This window comes from Strix aluco, chromosome 2 (assembly GCF_031877795.1).
Source record: "Strix aluco isolate bStrAlu1 chromosome 2, bStrAlu1.hap1, whole genome shotgun sequence".
Classification (NCBI taxonomy): Eukaryota; Metazoa; Chordata; class Aves; order Strigiformes; family Strigidae; genus Strix; species Strix aluco.
The window spans coordinates 94750579-94770002 of NC_133932.1; the positions used below are offsets into that span (position 1 = coordinate 94750579).

Here is a 19424-nt window from a genome sequence, read left to right on the forward strand (position 1 = left end):
GCTTCTGAAAGGACATGATTTTCTGGATAGAATTTCTGGTCACTGTTCCATGCCATTTCTTCTGAATCGTTGAAATAGGAGATAACTCCAGTTTGTTCAAAACAACAAAATTATATTGTCTACTTTTAGAAATCATTAATAAATGTTCTTTCTTTGGTCCCTTTCTAAACACATTCTGTAACTGTGGCTGGATGAGCATCTGTATTGGCTCAGATCATAAATACATTAACTCAGAGACTTGCCAGTAATAATATCTGATAGTAGATATCTGGTAGCATGATACGAGTAGTCATAATTTGGCTGGCATATCCTCCTAGCTTCCAGCTTTATGGAACATAATTTCATCTACTTTTGTAGTCAGTGATCAGATGTGAATTTGTCTAATCCTTTTGAAAGCATGTATAGTTTCAGCCTCTGCAGCATACTGTGGTAGTGAGTTAAACTCTGTAAAATATATTTCCTTTGGTGTTTCCAAATCTGCTGTCTGACAATTTTGTTTTCTCATAGTTTCTACTTATGTGGGAAATAACAAATAATAATTCCTTTTCCCCTCATTTGTGCAGATCATTACTTTATCTGCTACTGTTGTACACAGTAAACCCTCATTTAGCAGATTGCTTACTAATATCATTAACAGCTTAAAAACATGGAACTGTCCAACACGGAGAGTAATGTTCGTCCATTCCAAAATCAACATTTATTACCAGCATATACAACCTATACTTAGACTTCCTTTAGCATAATTGATCTTGGTTTAGACCAGCTGGGAGAGGTTGGTCACTACTTGACAAGCCCTTTGATATCATCTTTTGTTATTCTAAGCCATCAGTGAGAAGAAAAAACAAAATCAAACCACTAAACCATCAGTAAAATAGCTGAATTTTTATAATTTCAGTTCTGCAAGTCAGTGCATTTTGAATCTTGTCAGAAACATCCTAAATATTATTAGGGAGGTAAAAATGTTGTGTTGGAACATATCTGGCATATTTGTATTCCAATTATAAAGGAAGAGAAATATAAGGGTAAAAATATATTTTTGGTGTAAATGTGATTTTGAAGCTTTTCTAAAGGTGGAGGTTTTATTATTGTAATCTTCTTTAAATATGTAATTTCTGACTATAAATGTACTTCTCTAATAAGTTTTAGAATATGGGATGTGAAACCTGCTTCCCTTTTACAGTAATGAAAAAACCTCAAGAAATCTTGAAAAATAGTTTGTGATTGTAGGTCTCAATATTTTAAAAAAAAAAAAAATATAGTTTTGCTAAAAATGTAAAAGAAAGTGAATAGCTCTTATTTAAAAATTAGACTATTTTTCTATTTATTTAAAACTGATATTGGAATTTAATGATATTTATGATAAAGCAGAATTCTGATCCAGTAAAGAATCAGAATTCCTTTACTTCATGAGCTAAACATAGTATTTTGCTACCATCATACTAGTTTTCCTTGCCTTTCTATCAGTCATAGTTGTTTATTTACTAGATTTACATCTTTTAAACAAACTTGGCCTAATAAAAAATTAGCATTTTTTCCTTACTCGGTTTTGTATTTAATCATTCAAAAAGTTTTCTGTTACAATAGGTCCTAAACAATTTTATGTATATAGATGTAAAATATATAGAGATATATAAACAAAAAAATATATGTAGAGAGCAAATACATATGCATATATTTTTTAAAAAATTGTGCTACCCTACAAAATAAAAGCTACATTTATTTGCAAGTTGTCCCATTTTCATGATGACATTGTTTATTATCAAGAGCAATTTCCTGTATAGATATTGAGCCTTTAAAAAATCATACCATGTAAAAAATAAGTTAATAATATCTCAATGGAAGACAAAGTAGCTAGGTAGCAACACTAGTGAATTTAATTTAGGAAAACAAACAAGCAAACAAACAAAACCAACCAAAATAAAAGGTCTGTATTGTCTCTTTGCCAATTGTGTAAAGTCAGGATATTATTTACTTTGCAAAGGAAAATGAACATTTTGAACTCTAATCAACTTCAGGAAGAGCTTGCCATCTATGAGAAATCAGCATATTAAATAAATCTAGTCATGTTTTTGAGGATATTTATATGAGTAAAGTTGGACAAATGTTTACGTAAGATACAATGTTAATTTTTTTTTTTGCTTGCCTCACTATTTTTTAATTTTTTTTTCTTCTTTTAAAAGAGTACTTTCAGACTTTTTTCTTTTTTTCTTTAAAAAAAAGAATACTACTCTGTTAAATAAAGGAGACACAGTACTTAATTATATTATGAAATGCTTTATATGATGGTCAGTTGTCCTCCCTGTATCTCTTAAATAGGTAGATGAAAGAGTCATGACACACTGTGATGCTGGACTGTGTTCACTCATGTGTAAGCAAATAGACTTCTAAATAATTGGCAAGGTAAAATGACATGGTGACCAGCAGAGCATTAAGTCCTGTACAGCTTTGATAAGAGCTGCTCCTAAGTGAACGCAGCTGTCCATCTAAGAGTAGTAACATGAAGACAGAAAATTAGACTGCCAAAAATACTGATTTAAAGATAGTAAAAGGTGTTAAAGTTTCTGTGAAGATTCAACATGACTAATTATAAAGTTAATGTGATAGATGTAGCTATAAAACACAATTTGATTAAAGCTGAAAAAATGGAGATGTGTTAAAATATGTGTTATAAACTGTATGTTAGATGGAGTTTGGGGTACTTCTGGAAGTGGTTTTTTTTTTTTTTTGAAAGACAATAAATCAGTGGCTGCATATTGTTCTATCTGAAATAAGCATGAAGTTTTCTAATCACATAAGCTAAATTATAATGTAATTACAAGTTGTAGAATTCAGATTATATGTATATGATGTAGATTTATTAGTAAATGCTGCTGTGCTTGTGGTTTGCATAGATTTACAAGGATAAACCACAAAGGTTTTCCCACTGTTTTTCTGTGAAGTATCTGACCAGTAAAAACCATGCAACTTCAATACAAGGTACAGGTTTAATCTATCCACTCTTTGCTACATTTGATTGGTTTATTCAAATAAAGAAAGTATGTTTCGACTGTGATATAGCAGAACTATAACTTAAGAGGACGCAAAGCTTCCTCTTTTGCATGTCTGTTAAATGTTTCATGTGAGCCATCTGAGGAACTCTGAAGCCAACACTTATGTGCAATGGCTATGCAGAAAGTATGTTTCATTTTTCAAGCAGCAAGATGACTGATAGCAGTAAATCTAGGATTGAGATGCTTGTGCCCTGGGATACATGGATGTATATTCTTTGATCTTTTTAGAGTTCAAGATAAGCAGTAATACAGAAGAGTATTTCTTTACCTCATTTTCTTAGGTAATGCTTCTTGCTTGATCTTAAAACTTGAGTTTTCATAATTTGCAATTATGCTTAAATGTTTTAGATAGGACTGGAACTAGAGATTGAGTTTCTGCTATTTTATTACAACAGATCTGTGAAGTTACTATAGATTTCTTCATACTGCATCGAGCTATCTAATTAGTATGCATTCCCAACAGTGATCAGAAGAATAGGCTGGTGCTTTCATACCATTAATGAAACTGAAAAAGCAAAAATCAGTTAACCAATAAAAAACCAAAAATTCCTTGATTTATTTATGCACATCTGACAAAAAAAATAGAGCGTGGATCATACACAGAAGAGGTTCAAACCCTACTGTATTGGTTTTAATTACATTTTATTTGGGAGATTCTTTAATTAAAGTACTGTCAAGTGTCTTCTCTGTCAATGTTATGTCTAATAACACACACAGGGCAGACAGCAACGAATGAAACTTCCTTCAAGCACAAGAACCCTTAGGTTCCTTCAGAACAGAATCTTTATTAATGAAATATCCTAGGGAGGATTGTATTTTGGTTTTGGTGGTTTATGTTTGTGGTTGTTTTGTTTTGTTTTTTTTTTTCCATTGCTGAAACTCAGTTGTCTATATGAATAAACAGTGAGAATGATTCTCAGCATAGTTTTGGCCTCTGCCAATTTATAGTGTTCATACAGTCCAGGGGTTATCACCGCCACAGGGTCATTCTTCAACATGCAGTTTGAAAGTGACTACCATGGTTTGGAAGATGACAGTTTAGTGTATAACTGAGGCCATTTCATTCCACTTAGCCTCAGTGCTAGAGGGAAGTGCCACACACGCTTAATTTAATAGCTAAAATGTAAAGCTGTATATAGATTATTAAAGGTATCTGCTCAGACAAACGATCCCTGGCTCTTAGGTGATGGTAGCCTGTTTACAGCGTTTCAGACTACTCCCCTCTAGGAGGTACTGATCACATTGAGAACCCCTGATACTGTACATATAATGAAGTTCTTTGCCTCTAACCTCTGTGACGCGTTGAGTAAGTTCGAGTTGTTTGTTCAGTGGTATCATGTTAGTGACCCCTGTGAACATGGACCATCTATCTAGCACTTTTTGCAGGAGACTATTACCTGCTGCTGTCTCACTGCATTTGCTCTGCCATGTACTTGATGGTTGACTTTGCACTTTCACAGAATAAGCCCTTACGAATTTCCATTCACTTTAGATGGGAGATCAGTTGTTTCAGTAATTCTGGCATGAGTGATAAAAGGGCAAGTTAAGGTAATTGAATTGACCTGGAAGACTTCGTTAGCCATTGTGTAATGGGGAGAGTGCAGAAAAATGGTCATAAGTCATACTGGATGGTGGTACACCTTGAATAAACTTGACATCTGTATATGGAAGATCCACTGTGAAGTTCACTTCTGGGTTCAGATACTTGTCATAAATACCTTTTCAGGAGTCAATAAAGAAAGAGTTGCAGTTATCCACAGAATCCTCGTTTATCAGGGTTGCTCCAGTTTAGGAAGTGGGAAGGTGGTGGTGATCTCATGATCTGCAAAGCCATCATTCAGGTTATCTGTTCACAGATACTCTGCATTGACTACACCTCCAAGATCATATGTACCTTTGTTCCAGTTACATTTCTTACTAGTGCTGGAACAATTGACAAGATTCACATTTTCATATAGCGTTCCTCATTAAGTAATGCATCAGCAAAGCCTTAGTGCAACACTAAGGATTATTCCTGGATTGAATTATCAACTATACTGTCCATGTGTACAATGCAAGAATCTTCCAAAGTTCCTCGCTGTAACTGTAGGACTAGACTGTCATTCTCCTTCATCTGTGGATGTCAGCCTGCTTTGAGTCAATACCTTTCTACACCGAATGTCTTTCTGATCCTAAATAAAACTCTGGCCTTTCACAAAACTCAGGTCTTGTGGGAAAAATCTTCATAGGCCCATTTAGCTTAATTAGCTGCAGAGACTGACTGCCTCCTTAATTTATTTTTTTTTTTTTTTTTTTTTTTTTGAGCAATTCCTGCTCTGAGGATCTTGTTTCCAGCTGGAACAGATGTTTTCCATTCCTGTCACTGGGACACTAAGTCCTTGCTCATTTCTGGAGTTATACAATAAAATGAACTGTTACTGTTCCTCCTTTTACCCAGGATACTCCATTAAGGGACAGAATTTGCAACTATGTATTAGGAACCAGCTGTTTTCTCATTCTTTTTGTGCAGTATATGAGAATTGCTTGGAAATGAGCTCTGGACTGGGCATCTATAAATTTAGAGTATTCAGAATGATCAAGACTGTTATCAGGAAATAGCTAGTGACTGTGTTTCCTTGTACTGTGGTGCAGCCTGCTACTCCTGAGATGTCAGTAAGAATAAATACAGGCAGACTCAGGGAATCAGTGAGTGTGGAGGGGGTGAACAGTTAACTGAGTGCACTGCAAGGTGCATTTTTAAAGCTGCTAGGTTCTAAGTTCTCCATCTCCGAAGAGAGAATAAACCCAGCACTGAAAATTAATACAGGACATGCCTGAAAAGTGAGAGGATTCCTTTGAGTGGAGTGCCATCCCTCTGTGTGGTCATCTGGTGCATGCCATGCTGCTGCCTAAACAATATCAGTGAAATGATCAGACAGGCTGCTGCAGCATGAGCTGCCTCTTTAATGTTCTTCTTTACAAAGTTCCTGCAGTGGAGACGTGTACCCATATCCACTCCACTGAGCTCAGCTGCCTAGGTGTGTATCCACAGTTGCAAAAGAAAGCAAAAAATTCAGGAAAATCACAGTGGAAGTTTGTGAAAGACGTCTTCACATTTCATACATTTCTCTGCTCCTGTCCCTGCATTGTAAAATATACCTTCATCCAGCTTTCTGTTCCGTGCCCATCACACAGCGACTGTGCTGAAATGTACCCACCAAACAGGATAGAAGTGTAGTATTCACTTCTCCCAGCAGTGCAATCCAGGAGAGAGGAAAGCAGATTTCATTAGGCTGTAAGGCAGACTCATTATTAAAAATGTCTGTAACTTTTTGTTCTTTAAGTGTGGATTTGAACTCTGTGCTACCACAGCACAAGCTGCCAAATCATTGCCTGAGAAGCTGAGAAGCTTGTTCTGGCAGAAGTGAGTGTTCCTGCTTCTGAGCTAGCTTCAGGTGTGGAGAATAAAATGCTGCTCCTTCAAACCTGAAAGCTGAGTTCCTTTGTCCTTGAGACATTTTTCCTTCCCCCCCCCCCCCCTTATTTTTTTTTTTTTTTTTGTCCTCCAGAGGTCAGGGCTTGATTGTGTTCAGTTTAATAGAAAGGCTGTATCTCACTGAGATATAGATACTGAGAATGTGTATTGAGTGGTTTTGATTGTAGCAAAATGACCTGTGTGAGGCAGGTCATTTAGGTTAGTTCTGTAAGCCTGGAGAGTGCATTGGAGGCCAAAGGTGGTACACTCCACTCCCCTTGATACCATTGATAGAAAGGGACCACTGGAATAAAATCTCCCTGAAAGGTACCTAGTGTTCAGTACAATTCTTTTGGGACAAGACTCCCCCTGCCCCCCTCCTCTGTATGAAGTTTGCTTTTGTTTACAAAAGTAAATTCCTGGAGTGGTTTTCAATGTGTGCAGCATGATGAGCAGGACCTACAGTCTGGAAGCAAACCTAAGTACTGAAGTCTGTTGACTAAAAAGAATTAAGAGAAACTAAGGCCTTATATCTGAAATGACCTTTTGGGAATAATTCTTGTCATCTCCCATCCAGTTTGGTGTATGAGTACAAGATTTGTGCTGTTGGAAGTTTAGATAGTAAAACCTGTCCGTATTTGTGTGTTTTTGAGGTAACGTTTATCTTAGGATTTTTTCTTTGTTTTAACTTGGAGTTTGTATTCCTCTATTTATATATGAAACTAAGCTAAAAATATCCAAATACAATAACTGTATAATAGTTGAGTTATTGGTGATGTAATTATTAATATATCAATCATCTACGCAAGTACAAGCTAGTAATCTTTATCAAATAATCCCAACAATAAAATTAATATTTTAACTATTTTTCTATAGCCAATGGAAAAACATATCTTCAGGTGTGTTTCAGAGCACTAAAGTATCTTTCTTCACAGTTTATAGAAAGGTTTTATTAGACTCACAGCTAAAATTATTTATTGTTTTTACTCCTGTTATTTGTATGTATATCTTACAGGTGACTAAATTCAAGTATCTAAGGAGAGCTAAGGTATATGAATGGCAGTTGCTTCATAAGGAGAAAGTAGTATCTTAATGTTGCTATCTAAAAAGCTGATTTTTATAAGTCAGCAGACAAATTTTCTTTAAAAACATGACATTTCAGTTATTCAGCAGAGGTGTTTTGAGGTTTTTTTTCAGACCAACAGATTAAAAGGTACCACTTCATGGCGCGTTTTGGCTAATATACTTTTCTGCTCTTTGGCCAGACATTTGCAAGAAGGTTCCTGCTCAGGGGAGATTTTAATTTGTAATAGGATTTCTTTATCACTCTGCAATGTTGTAATTTGCCGTGCTATTGAAATACAATGGCAGTAGTCACAAATGACCACATGATTAGACCAGTTTAGTATGGTTGCTCAAAGAAAGATGTAGCATGATTAGGGTGTAAATAATCATACAGTTTTTTAAAAGACTGAGGCTATTTAATTTATAAGAATTCTCATATTACTGTGATGGAGGTGTTTTCATTTTTCGCAAACTACATATATTTATGGCTGTGGAATACTTTATGAAATTATTTTCTATACATAGTAATACTTAACTCTAAATTTCATATAGAAATTGTTATTGGAAATTAAAAATTCCCATAATTTTAAAATCATTTTTGGTAATGAAGAGTTCAAAAACTAGCACCGTAACTGACAATGTGTTATAAATGCAGAGGCAGAGCCGCAAATATGTTTTATAAATTTATTTGCAATAAGAACAAGTAAAAAAACTTCGGCACGCCGGGGGGCAGGGGGGGCTTTCTGCTCCGCACCTACGAGCACCAGGTGGTGCTGCGACACTCCCTTTTATAGTCCCATCTTCACATGCGGAGCAGGGTCCCTTAAACTTTCCCGGGCTTTCTGGTGTTGCTGGGGCTCCTGAGAGGGATTCCTCCAATCAGCAGGGTCCCTTAAACTTTCCCGGGCTTTCTGATGTTGCTGGGGCTCCTGGCAGTGGTTCCTCCAATCATTTTTCACCTGCGCAATCCGGTGTTGCTGGGGACTTCTGACAGGGGTCCCGCCAGTAATTTTCCACTTAACAACGGTCACTGAGGAAAAAAAACCTCCAAACCCTTTTAACCATAAAACCATGATAGATCTCCTTTAACTTATGTACATGGCAAACGCCAACAAAGTCACCGTATTTTTAACATGAATCACCACCATATTCTTCACAAATGTAATCGAGTATCTAATCATAGTCAAAAGTTATATATCTGAATCAAGTGAATGCTTTCATGATTTTAACTTTAAATGTTTTTTAGAGATTATTTCATAGAAATGTAAATTAAAATTACTTTTAAAAATAATTTTAAGTTCCCTTTATGAAGAGAAGTTAAAATAAATTGTCCATTTCAAGTGTTGAATTTTATCCACAGGGATTAAAAAAGAGATGTTGTATGAACAGAAAATCAGACTATTCTAATCAGATGACTCAGTTTAGTTTAGAGTTGAGGGGGAATGAAGTTGTTCAGAGCAGGAAAAAATTTCTGTTAGGAAAAAAAAAATTTTCCAGTCGGGAAAAAATAATTTTTCTAGTTAAGTCATATCATTTAACTTGTCTTTTATTTATGGTGGCTGATACCAAAATGACTGCCAAAAAAATCAAGTGATTCATCAGCACTCTCAAGTAAACACAACTTTGGGTCATACGTACTTTTGGGGTTAATTTGTATTTGGTTTAGGTTTTGACTGCTAGTATGTAAGATGAATAGTCTGATAATAGGGAATGGGCAGTTCTTTTTTTTCCCCAATTTAAACTGCACTATCTGTTTGTGCAGGAGACTACTCCCTTTTGGGGTAGTATTTATTTGTTTATTTGAATATCTACAGAAAAAAAAAAAAAAGAGCTGTCTTTCTGAATTTTCACTGGTGCCATAAGGAAATAAACACAATCAGCCATAGAGTGCCTGTTTTCCTCACTTGCAACTGATGACCATGGTCTGCAGCAAATAATTAATAGAAAATAAGGAAGAGTTAGATCAGGAGAAACCAAAGTGAATATACTCTGACATGTTTTCTTTTCTGAAAACAACTTCACCTTTATGAAAAGTGTGCAAGATGATACAATGTAGAATTTATCTTTTAATATGTAGGTCAAAATCAAAACCTTATCATTCACTTCAAAAATCAGTTGGAGACTAAAAGATGTTCTGCTACAGGGAATATACTTGTTATTGTGTTCTTCATTGGCTGGTATTCATGGATGGATAGATGTAAGAGGTGATTACTGCACATTAAGTCATTACCAGGAGTTGACAGTAACAGAGAGAATTGGACCCAGAGAATTGGACCCAAAGAATTGGACCTAAAGAGTGTTTAAAGGGTATAAACCATTTCCAGGTACTTCATCACGTGATACCTGATGATTCCAGTGCTGTTTGTTTGGGAGCAGATGAACTGAATTCATATCAGCAAATATAAATATCAAGTGTCTCAGTAAGTCAAATGAAGGTGCTCTTCTATAGTTAAAAGCAAGAAATAGCCACTCTTAGGGAGTGATTCATCTCATTCTAAAGTGGATGAATAAAACAGGGCAGATGAAAACTCCTCTAACACCTCATATTTCTCTCCACTGACTGTAAAAGGAGATCTCAAATGATTAGCTCAGGGGGCTACCTGGCAGATTCCTAAGATTTGGTAAAATTAATGATAAGCAAATGCCAAAAAGGTCTATCATAGCAATACTGAAGCATAGCACCTCTTACATAAGCTTTTTCTAGTCTTCACTGGAATTTGATGCTTTTTCAAAAAAACAATTTCTTCTTGTAACCATAACTGTAATCAATTCATATACTGTACAAAATCTGAATAAATAGTATCTTGATACCATTTACTGCCTTTATTTTAAAGAATGGAGGCCTAATATAGAAGCTGCGTTCCTATGACCAGTTAGCCTGTTGAAATAATTCTATTAAGAAATGCTTCAAAACTGCAACACAACTGATCAAGACACATGAATTAGAAATGTTAAAAAGATAAATACCTAAGTAAAAGGAATTAGTTCTAGCCTTTGTTTGTAATTCCTTGACACTTCATATGACTTCACTGGTGTACCTTTACTCACAGCTGTCTTCAGAATGTTGAAGAGTCTTGCTATGAATGGATAAATATGTAATTAGAAGAGAGAAAAAAATTACCGTGCACATGAGGTAAAATGATATTTCATGTGTTACAGATCTCGGTTAAAATTCGTTCCTTATGCACAGAGCAAGTGAGAAGTACCTACTAAGTGGTCCCACCATATTTGTGTTGATACCTACTGGTCAATAGTTCTGGGAGGCTGATTCCTGTGACACACACTGACCTCATTAACATGCTAAGGTGGTCAGAGATGCAGTGATTCCCCATATACAAAATTAATTGTAACAGTGTAGCCTAAGGAGTAGAAGAAAGAATAAAACCAAAATATAAAATTAAAAAAGAAAAATCCTAAAACTGTCTCTTAACTTGGAAAAAGATTTAGCAAAAAAATAAAGCTATCAGGGATTTTTTTTTTATATTATCTCTGCTTCACATTTGGTAATGAGGTAATAAAATTTATGTATTCATTATAAGGATGCATCCTAAAGACAGGCTTTTTAATTTCTGCATAAGCAATGCACATAAAATTTGTCACAAATAGAACTATAATTTAGAATAACAATTAGAATTCATTAAAGATCTTTTGATTGTTTTTTTCATATGTTTTTTCATCCTAATTAATGTAATACAAAATGAGTTTTTAAGCTTTGGTTAATTTGTTTTGCTCAGACTGAAGTACTTGCTGCATAAAGTACTTGCATATGCAAGCTCCTTATTGCATAAGAATGTAAGGGGGAAGTGAACTGAAGAAGGAGTAATATTAAAGCCCCCTTGAATATCCTGTTAAGCATTTTTAAATAGATGCTTGGATCTGCTAATTGTCAATATGAAACTGTCGTATACAGTTCTTACATATAACAGGGTTGACCTTGTATATACTGAGCCTCTTAACAGCTTTTTTTTTTCAAACTCTGACCATGCTGAACACGTGATATCCCAGAGGAATTTGCATAAAAATGTTGTAGACCCCTTCTGAGAAAATGAATACAGCCCTTGTGATCAGATTTATGAAGGTGTCTTAATGTTTAAAAATGAAAATAAGTAAGACGTGGAAAGCATTTAGATGGATTAGATACTTACCTATCATTGAAGTTAATACTTTGTTTAAACAGGATCCTGGAGAGCCCTGTCCTACTTCTTATCATGTTTGTGCAGGGGAAAAAAAAAAAAAAAAAAAAAAAAAAAGCAAGACAGTACTGAAAGAAACACAGTAAACTCCTCTTTAACTCAAGCTGAGTGTAATTTTTTAGCTCTTATCCTAGATATATTAAGTAGTAAATTGGTGATTCTGAATTTAGTTAAAAATAAGTCAAGCTATGATATATTCATATTCCCAGATATCCCAGAAGCCATTGTATGTTTACTCCCTTGATTAATATGTAAGGCAGATACTCATTCACACTCTTCCATAAAAATGTGAAGGATCTCCTTCGAAATGGTCATGTAGTTACATAAACAAATTTGTGATTTGTAAAACAGATAATTTTAATGTATTTTAGTTCTACTAGTTCCAAACTAGTACCCTACTAGTACTAGGTTTCCTTAAAGTCAACAGAAAATATTTTCAATTTGAAAATAAATAGATTGATGTGGCTTCAACTGTTTCCTTTGTGTTCTTCTCCTAAGGCTATATTTAGTGATACAAAGCCAAACTGTGACACTGTTACCTTTCTTCATAAAGACTGCTAATTCTTTCCGTCCTTATGTTATTCTGAAAAGGTTATCTGGATCAGCTTTGTAGGGCCAAAGACTTGTTTGAGCTCATTGTTGGAAAACAAATAGCATAGAAGAAAAGGAGATGTAAAACGCGTTTTCTAATTTTGTTTCCATCAGCACATTTCTCAGTTCATCTACTTTTCACATCTCCTTTGCACATTTTCATTTTTCTTCCTGATCAATTTTAACCTGAAAGCAACTATCTTTTGATAGTGTCCACATGACACAGTGAAAGTATATTCTAGGTAATGAATAGTGTGTTGAGCCAGCCCCTACCTGCAAGTGTGCAGCAAATGTGGGAGTGACATTGATAAATATATGGGTCAGCCAAGAATCAACTGCTGAGTGTGCCTTCTGACCACATTGCATAAACACGTGGTGGACAGAAATGATGACAAAAAGTCAGATAACATAAAGAAAGACTCATGTGACATTAATAGAAGCATAAAAATAAGCAGAGAAGTTATGCTGTATACTTGATCTGATGCTCTAACCTTTGCAAAAGGATATATTATATCTAAATTTAGTAAAGTATAACTTCCAAATTTCTATCGTATATTGAAAGCTCCAGATATAGTGAAAGAAGCAGAAAAGGTCAGATCGTCAGTGTTACAGTTATTGTATTTTGGGTTTGGTATTGCAATATAAAGCAGCTTTTCTTTTCAGTGACATTCTGTTGTGAAGCTGAGGATTTTAGAACTCCCCAGTGCCACGTGATAGAACTATTAAGATTCGTAGATTTCTCTTTATGTGACAACAAATACAAAATTTGTCTTGGGAAAAGAGTGAGTTTATCTAACTGTTGAGCTATATTACTTTGAACAGAAAGATCAATATATGTCTAATCCTCTTATAGTTTGAAATTATTTTTCCAAGCACAGCAAAATAAAATCAGAAGTGTTAGTTTCTTACAATTTATATTATATTTCCACATATTATTTTCCTATTCTTTTCTTTTGCTTCTCAAGACATCCTTGTGATCTCTAATTTATAGTTTCTTAAGTTATTAATGTAAGAGATTTGTAACAGATACTAATGTAAATAAAAAATTTAAAAATAATGGTGAAGGGGGAGCATGATGACAAGAATGACACTTATTCCTCACTAAAAAAAATTATTTCTTAAGTTTATTTTATTCTGTTTTACCTTTTATTTATTAAAACTGCATCAGTCTGCAAAGTAAAGATAATGAATTGTGAAATTACAAAATTAAGTGCAATATAAGAATTAATGGAATATAAACACTATGCATCCATATATGTTCTTTTAGCTAATGTGAAGTCTTTTAGAAGAATTATATGCTATGAGAGGCCTGCCATATGTTACTCAGATATAATTAATCCCAAAATCACTTTACAAATAAGCATCACAAAGTTGGAAGATTTTAAGCTCTGTTTTGAAGATATTTTTATGGCTTTATTCATGCTATGTTGTGCAATGTTATTTCATTATTTGCAGGGAGGTAAATGGCTGTGAGTTTTGCTCTGTACTGCTGAAGATAATGCAAGTTTGATCATCAATTTTAGTTTAAAAAAAAAATAAAAATCACAGCCTGGTTGATATCCAGATAGTTAATCAGATTTTAGTGTCGTTATAGAAATAAAACCAGTATTCCTAAGTCTTCTCTTCCTTTCCACACTTTACAGTCTCTTTTTATCACTATTATATAGTTGAATTAATAGTAGCTTTAAAAGGAAGGTTTCCAATACTGTAACATTCAGGTCACTGAAGAGTCCAGTCAGAGAGGCTAATTCTCCTCTTTACTTTTTCTATATAGTTTTTTATAGAGAGCTAGTATTATTTATAAAAGATCTTTTGATACTCCTTGTAAATACCAAGTAAATAAGTTTGCATGTGTTATCAAACCTTTTTTTTAGGCTGCCTGGAATTGAAAGAAGATACCATTGAAAATCTTCTAGCAGCTGCCTGCCTCCTCCAGCTGCCACAAGTAGTAGAGGTTTGCTGCCATTTTCTAATGAAGCTTTTGCACCCATCCAACTGTTTGGGAATACGAGCGTTTGCTGATGCACAGGGATGCACAGAGCTTATGAAGGTGGCTCACAACTACACCATGGTAAGGCAGTTCTAGAATATCTGAATTATGATCTTGTGAATCCTTTATATCTTCTGTAGGTAAAAATATCTTCTTAGTTTTTTGGCTTGAGATGGTTCTGTACTTATATGGAACTTTATTTCGTAAGTGCCGCTTTTGAAACGATAGGAGTGGTGATTCCTCTCAACTTCGGTGAAGTTACAATAATTGGCCTGCTATGATGAATGCACTGTCTGCTGGATCAGAACAGTATATGCCTTAATTAGATGCGTGTTCACATACAGGTGATAACATTAAAAGGTATCTGTAAGTCCTTAGAGTACTATTTAATCACTGTTCCTTTTTGTTGAGATTTAGGGAAGCTTTGTAATTAGCATTGTGCTACATGGGAACAATATCAAGGGAAGTTTTGGGGTTTTTTCAGGCCAAGAATTATCCCTCCTTTTATTCATCTGTGAAGTAGATTAAGACAGAAGGTTGAAGACATAAAGAATTTTATTTGTGAATATTTTAAATTTTTCCAGTTACATCTGACAGAACAGGTATGGCATTAATACAAAAATCAGAATCAATGAAGCAAAAATATGCTACTTATTCAGAAACTAAATTATGTTGGTAGCCATATGATTCTTCATAGTTTGAGAAAATTAAAACCATCTGGCTCATGAAATTAAACTTACATAAAGAGTAGATTACATATAATTTCTGAGAAATAATGGTCCGCTAAGATCTGTACTGAAATTATTATTGAAGTAATAGAGCAGTTGTCAATGAATGTGTTTTGCTTATCCAGCAGTATGTCCTTATTTTATTTATTCTTTTCTGTAACTAATACAATGTTTTTATTCACAGGTTTAACTGTGTTTTTCTTACCAATACAGCTCAGGTAGTTATAGCCATTTTAACTAGTTCTGTGGCTGGTTTTAATTTTGTCTGTGTTTAGAATGTAAAATGTAGTTTTCCAGGTCCAAGCTAGTCAGGTTAACCTTCATCTCTCAGTGGAGAGAAATAAGCTGTCAGAGCAGAATTCATCTCATCTACCTTAGAATGAGATTGCATTAGCATTGAACAGGTATGGATTGAAAAATTTCAGCATTTTTATCAATATATTTTTTAGATTTATGTATTACTTTGATATTTTCACCTTTTTTTTGAGTGACAAGCAATATAATGAAAATGAAAAAAATTAAAAAACCCTACTAGAGAAAAACCTGGATTTTAAAAAATTCTTACGATGCTTTAAAACAATTTATTGAAATATTTTTGGGGTGAATGAAATTACTCATTATAGTACATGTAAAGATTTGTGACTGATACATATGTGATGTATCACTAAGTGCAAAAAGATCTGTGCCCATTTCTAAGTTATTAGGTATATATATTATCTATTATTGTTTTTAATGCTCAGGTCTAAAATCTGAATTATGTGTAATGGGAAAATCACCAACAAAAGATGGTAGATCAAAAAGGAAGTCAGTTGTAATTGATAAGCAAGCTCTGATGTAACTACAATTACATTTGCAAGCATGCAGAATAGTCACACTTTTTCTTCGCTAGAAAGACAAATAATCACTTCTATTCAGTTATGCAATTACCATATTTTTTCTGTACATGATTAAACTTCTGACTTAGTGAAAACATAATCCTAAAAGTTAAACTTCACAGTGCACGATATTTTCATAGGATCGTGTTACTGCATTTAGGTGTGAGACAGCTCACATCTGTTAGATTTATTGTTTTGTGTTGCCTGTCTTGACTACAACACTCTTGATCAGAGGGAATCTACATAAGAGAAAAGTGATAGTTTCTTCTAAATGCATGCATAACCAGGAAAAACTGCTACAGTGCAGGGAAGATACCCTGGAGAGTGTGATAGAGGAACACCAAACACGGGCCTTCTAATGTGAAGAAAGGATAGGAAAGTGATGAGCAGAACAAAGAGCAGATGTGTAATCTCCAAGGTGACAGAAAGTGTTATTTTTTCCTTCAGACTCGAGGGAAATAGTATGGACTGTGATCAGAGCAAACGTAAAGTAGGGCAAGGGAGATTTTGTGAACAAACTCCTGTCTTATGCAGAGGATTTGAGGGGAAGCCCTCTTTAAAGAAAGGATGGGGAAATCCTTGTTTTTAAAAAGTTCTCATGCTTTCAAGAGAACTTCAAGGCCCTTTCTTTATAGCTTTTTGGTGTGCTTTCTTTAAGAGTTATGAGTGATGTATCTCAAATACTGGCTCTGTGAATCCTCTTCCAAGGTGTCATTGCAAAAGCTTGTTTGCTGTGAATAAGAAATAATAGTACTCACTTAACTGTGGCACATTGTGTGGTCATTTGCTTGTAAAAAAATATTATTCTTTGAAAGTTATAGAAAATAAATGGCTTAAGAATTTTCTGATATCAAGGCAGAATAACAGATTAATGAATGCAGCTTTCAAAGTCTGGAGTTTTCTGCTTTCTAAAGAAAAACAATTTTTCTCCATGAAAATGTGAAACATAAAACAGATTAAATGAATTTTCTGTAGCTTATTGTCTTAAATATTTACTTCAAGTATTTATCATATAACTAGTGGAATTGTTAGAAAATTAACCTCCCTGATATATGAAAAGCACTTATTGGGAGAAAACTTGGGGTGTGGGAAGCTTTGACAGCATTTGAGAGAACTCTGATGGCTTTTGAAGAGTGAAATAATACTATGATTTCTGTCTACACTTTTTCAAATCTTTAAAAATATTGGGTTTCTTCATGGATATTTAGCACTGTGGTGCCAGAGTATTTTATTAACATATCAGTTCAGTGAATAGGGAATAGATAGCTATCTGAATAGCCAGTTCTAGAATGCTAATCATCATAACATTTTTTTAGTAGAGTAACAAATAGCACAGCTAAATAGAGTAGGTACACATATCCACAAAGTAAAGAAAAAGTGAGGGTAACGACTGAAGTATTTCATCTTGTTCTTTGCATCTGCAAAGGCGTCTACCCTACATAAGCACAAGAAATTCTTTTTGACCCCATTGTATGTCTCTTAAATATTGTAGCCAAGAATTGTCAAAACCAAAAATAATAATTTTTATTCTAACCATAATGCTATAGAGAAATACATCTAGGCCTGACCAGAAATATTAGTGCGGTACCATAAATTTTTATGAGATAAAAAAACTCAAAGAAACAATAAATCTATACTGGTTATGGGAATGAAGAGCAAAACAAAGTTTTTCAGATAATCTTACAAAATAGATCTATGGACAGCGCATATGCTCTAGAATGTGTAATAATTTTGAGATATGAGTCAAATTAAATCTCATCTTGAAATAATTTTGCTTCTCAGTTTATTACATAGGTGAAATTAAATATTAATTGATTCCTAAAAAAGAAAATAAAATACTGATTCTTTGTAGCCCTTAGTTGAGGTACTCACTTAAAGTGCTAGAACCATAGGCTAACACTGCATTGTACCTGGCAAATATCTTACGGCTTTCCTCCACCAATTAGTTTTAATTAGAAAGTCATTCAAAGTTGTCTTCACAATAGCATTTTATTGAAAATCAATATATTTTCATGAAAATGGTTTGCTTCATTGAGTCTCCATAAATGTTTTAATCTTAATTTTTCAAAAGCAATTTCCATGACTAGTGTCAGACTTCGTATTTCACAAATTCTAAATTACACTGTTGTTTGTTAAAAATAAATAAATAAATATGTATAAAAAATATAAAATCAGCTTGCTTCATACTTTCACATAAGGTATTATGAGGTCAAGACATTTAAGCTTGGAAATTTATTTATACTGAAGAAGAAATAGCTTGTAAAGAGCAGACCAATTAATTTAAGAATCCTGTTGACTTCAGGAGATATGTAATTTCTAACACATGTTTTCTGTCACATTAAATAACTTCAGTTTCCCTCAACCATGAAATCTGTGGAAGCCTGAATACAAATTTTTATTTGCATAGTTGACACAGGTATGTCCAGATTTAATTCAAATGTGACAAACTTTTTTCAAATTACAGAGTCATTGTTGAGCATGAAGAAAGCTTCTAATGGAAGTAAAAAACATTAACTGTACAGTTATATATCCCTTCCCATGAGCAGAGGTGTAACATCCCTGGTATTTACTGAGATATTTAGTCTGCAGTGTCAAATATGAAATTGTTCTTTTGAAATGAAAAATCTAAGTGAAGAAAAGAAAATATGTGCATAGAGAAGGGGAGGCAGTGAGGAAATTATGATAAAAGCAGTGAAGGAAAACCAGAGAACATTTGAAAAATCTTTAGAAAATACACTTTCCAAATAGCAAGTTCTGAGGTTGATGGGGGAAGAGAGAAAGGTAGACTTCATAAAAAGTTAGTGAGCAATGAAAGTTGGAGATTTCTGTGTTTTCATACCCTGTACTTTTTATAAATGGTACTTGGATAGCAACATTTTAAACTAAAGCATGAGAAGCAACAAGTTAAAAAATAAAAGCAAAAATGCACAGTTTCACTGGTTTCTTTTGTTTAGGCACATCAGACTTAATGTGGGTTGTTTTATTTCTGAGGTATGAAATTGCTGTGCCAGTGTTTTATGGTGTGCTTTTGTTGTTGTTCTTTGTGTGTGGTTGTTGGGGTTTTTTTGTTTTGTTTTTTGTTTTTTTTTAAACAAATCTGCTAATTTAAATGGCAGCGCAAATATTCGTGTCTCTCTTGTTTTAAGGCTGCTGTACTTCTTAATTTCAATCTGGGTTTTCACTAGCTTGTCAATTTCTGTAAATTTTCAATCTGCAAAAACATAGATCTGCTATCTTTAAATTTGTAATTTATTGTCAGTTATATGATAGCACAGTGAAATACATGTGTGATGTCTTTTTAAAAATACAAAACCAGCAAAATGGAACATATCAATAAGCTAAAACAAATGCATTCTTCTAACAAGCATTTTTAGTGACAGTTCTTTATTCTAGTTATCAGGGGTTTCATATGTAGGGAAGCTAACCTCTAAAGTCAGCAATTTATCAACTGTCATACTTGTCAGAAATTAGAGTTGTA

General features: G+C 33.9%; 1 protein-coding gene across 2 annotated transcripts in view; it reads left to right on the forward strand.

The window, feature by feature from the left end:
• Positions 1-19424, forward strand: part of KLHL1 (kelch like family member 1) — a 260832-nt gene that overhangs the window by 88372 nt on the left and 153036 nt on the right. For both annotated transcript variants that reach the window (XM_074815555.1, XM_074815556.1), the window contains one exon: positions 14228-14424. In XM_074815555.1, the coding sequence (XP_074671656.1) occupies positions 14228-14424 (197 nt within the window). The remainder of the gene's footprint in view (positions 1-14227; positions 14425-19424) is intronic.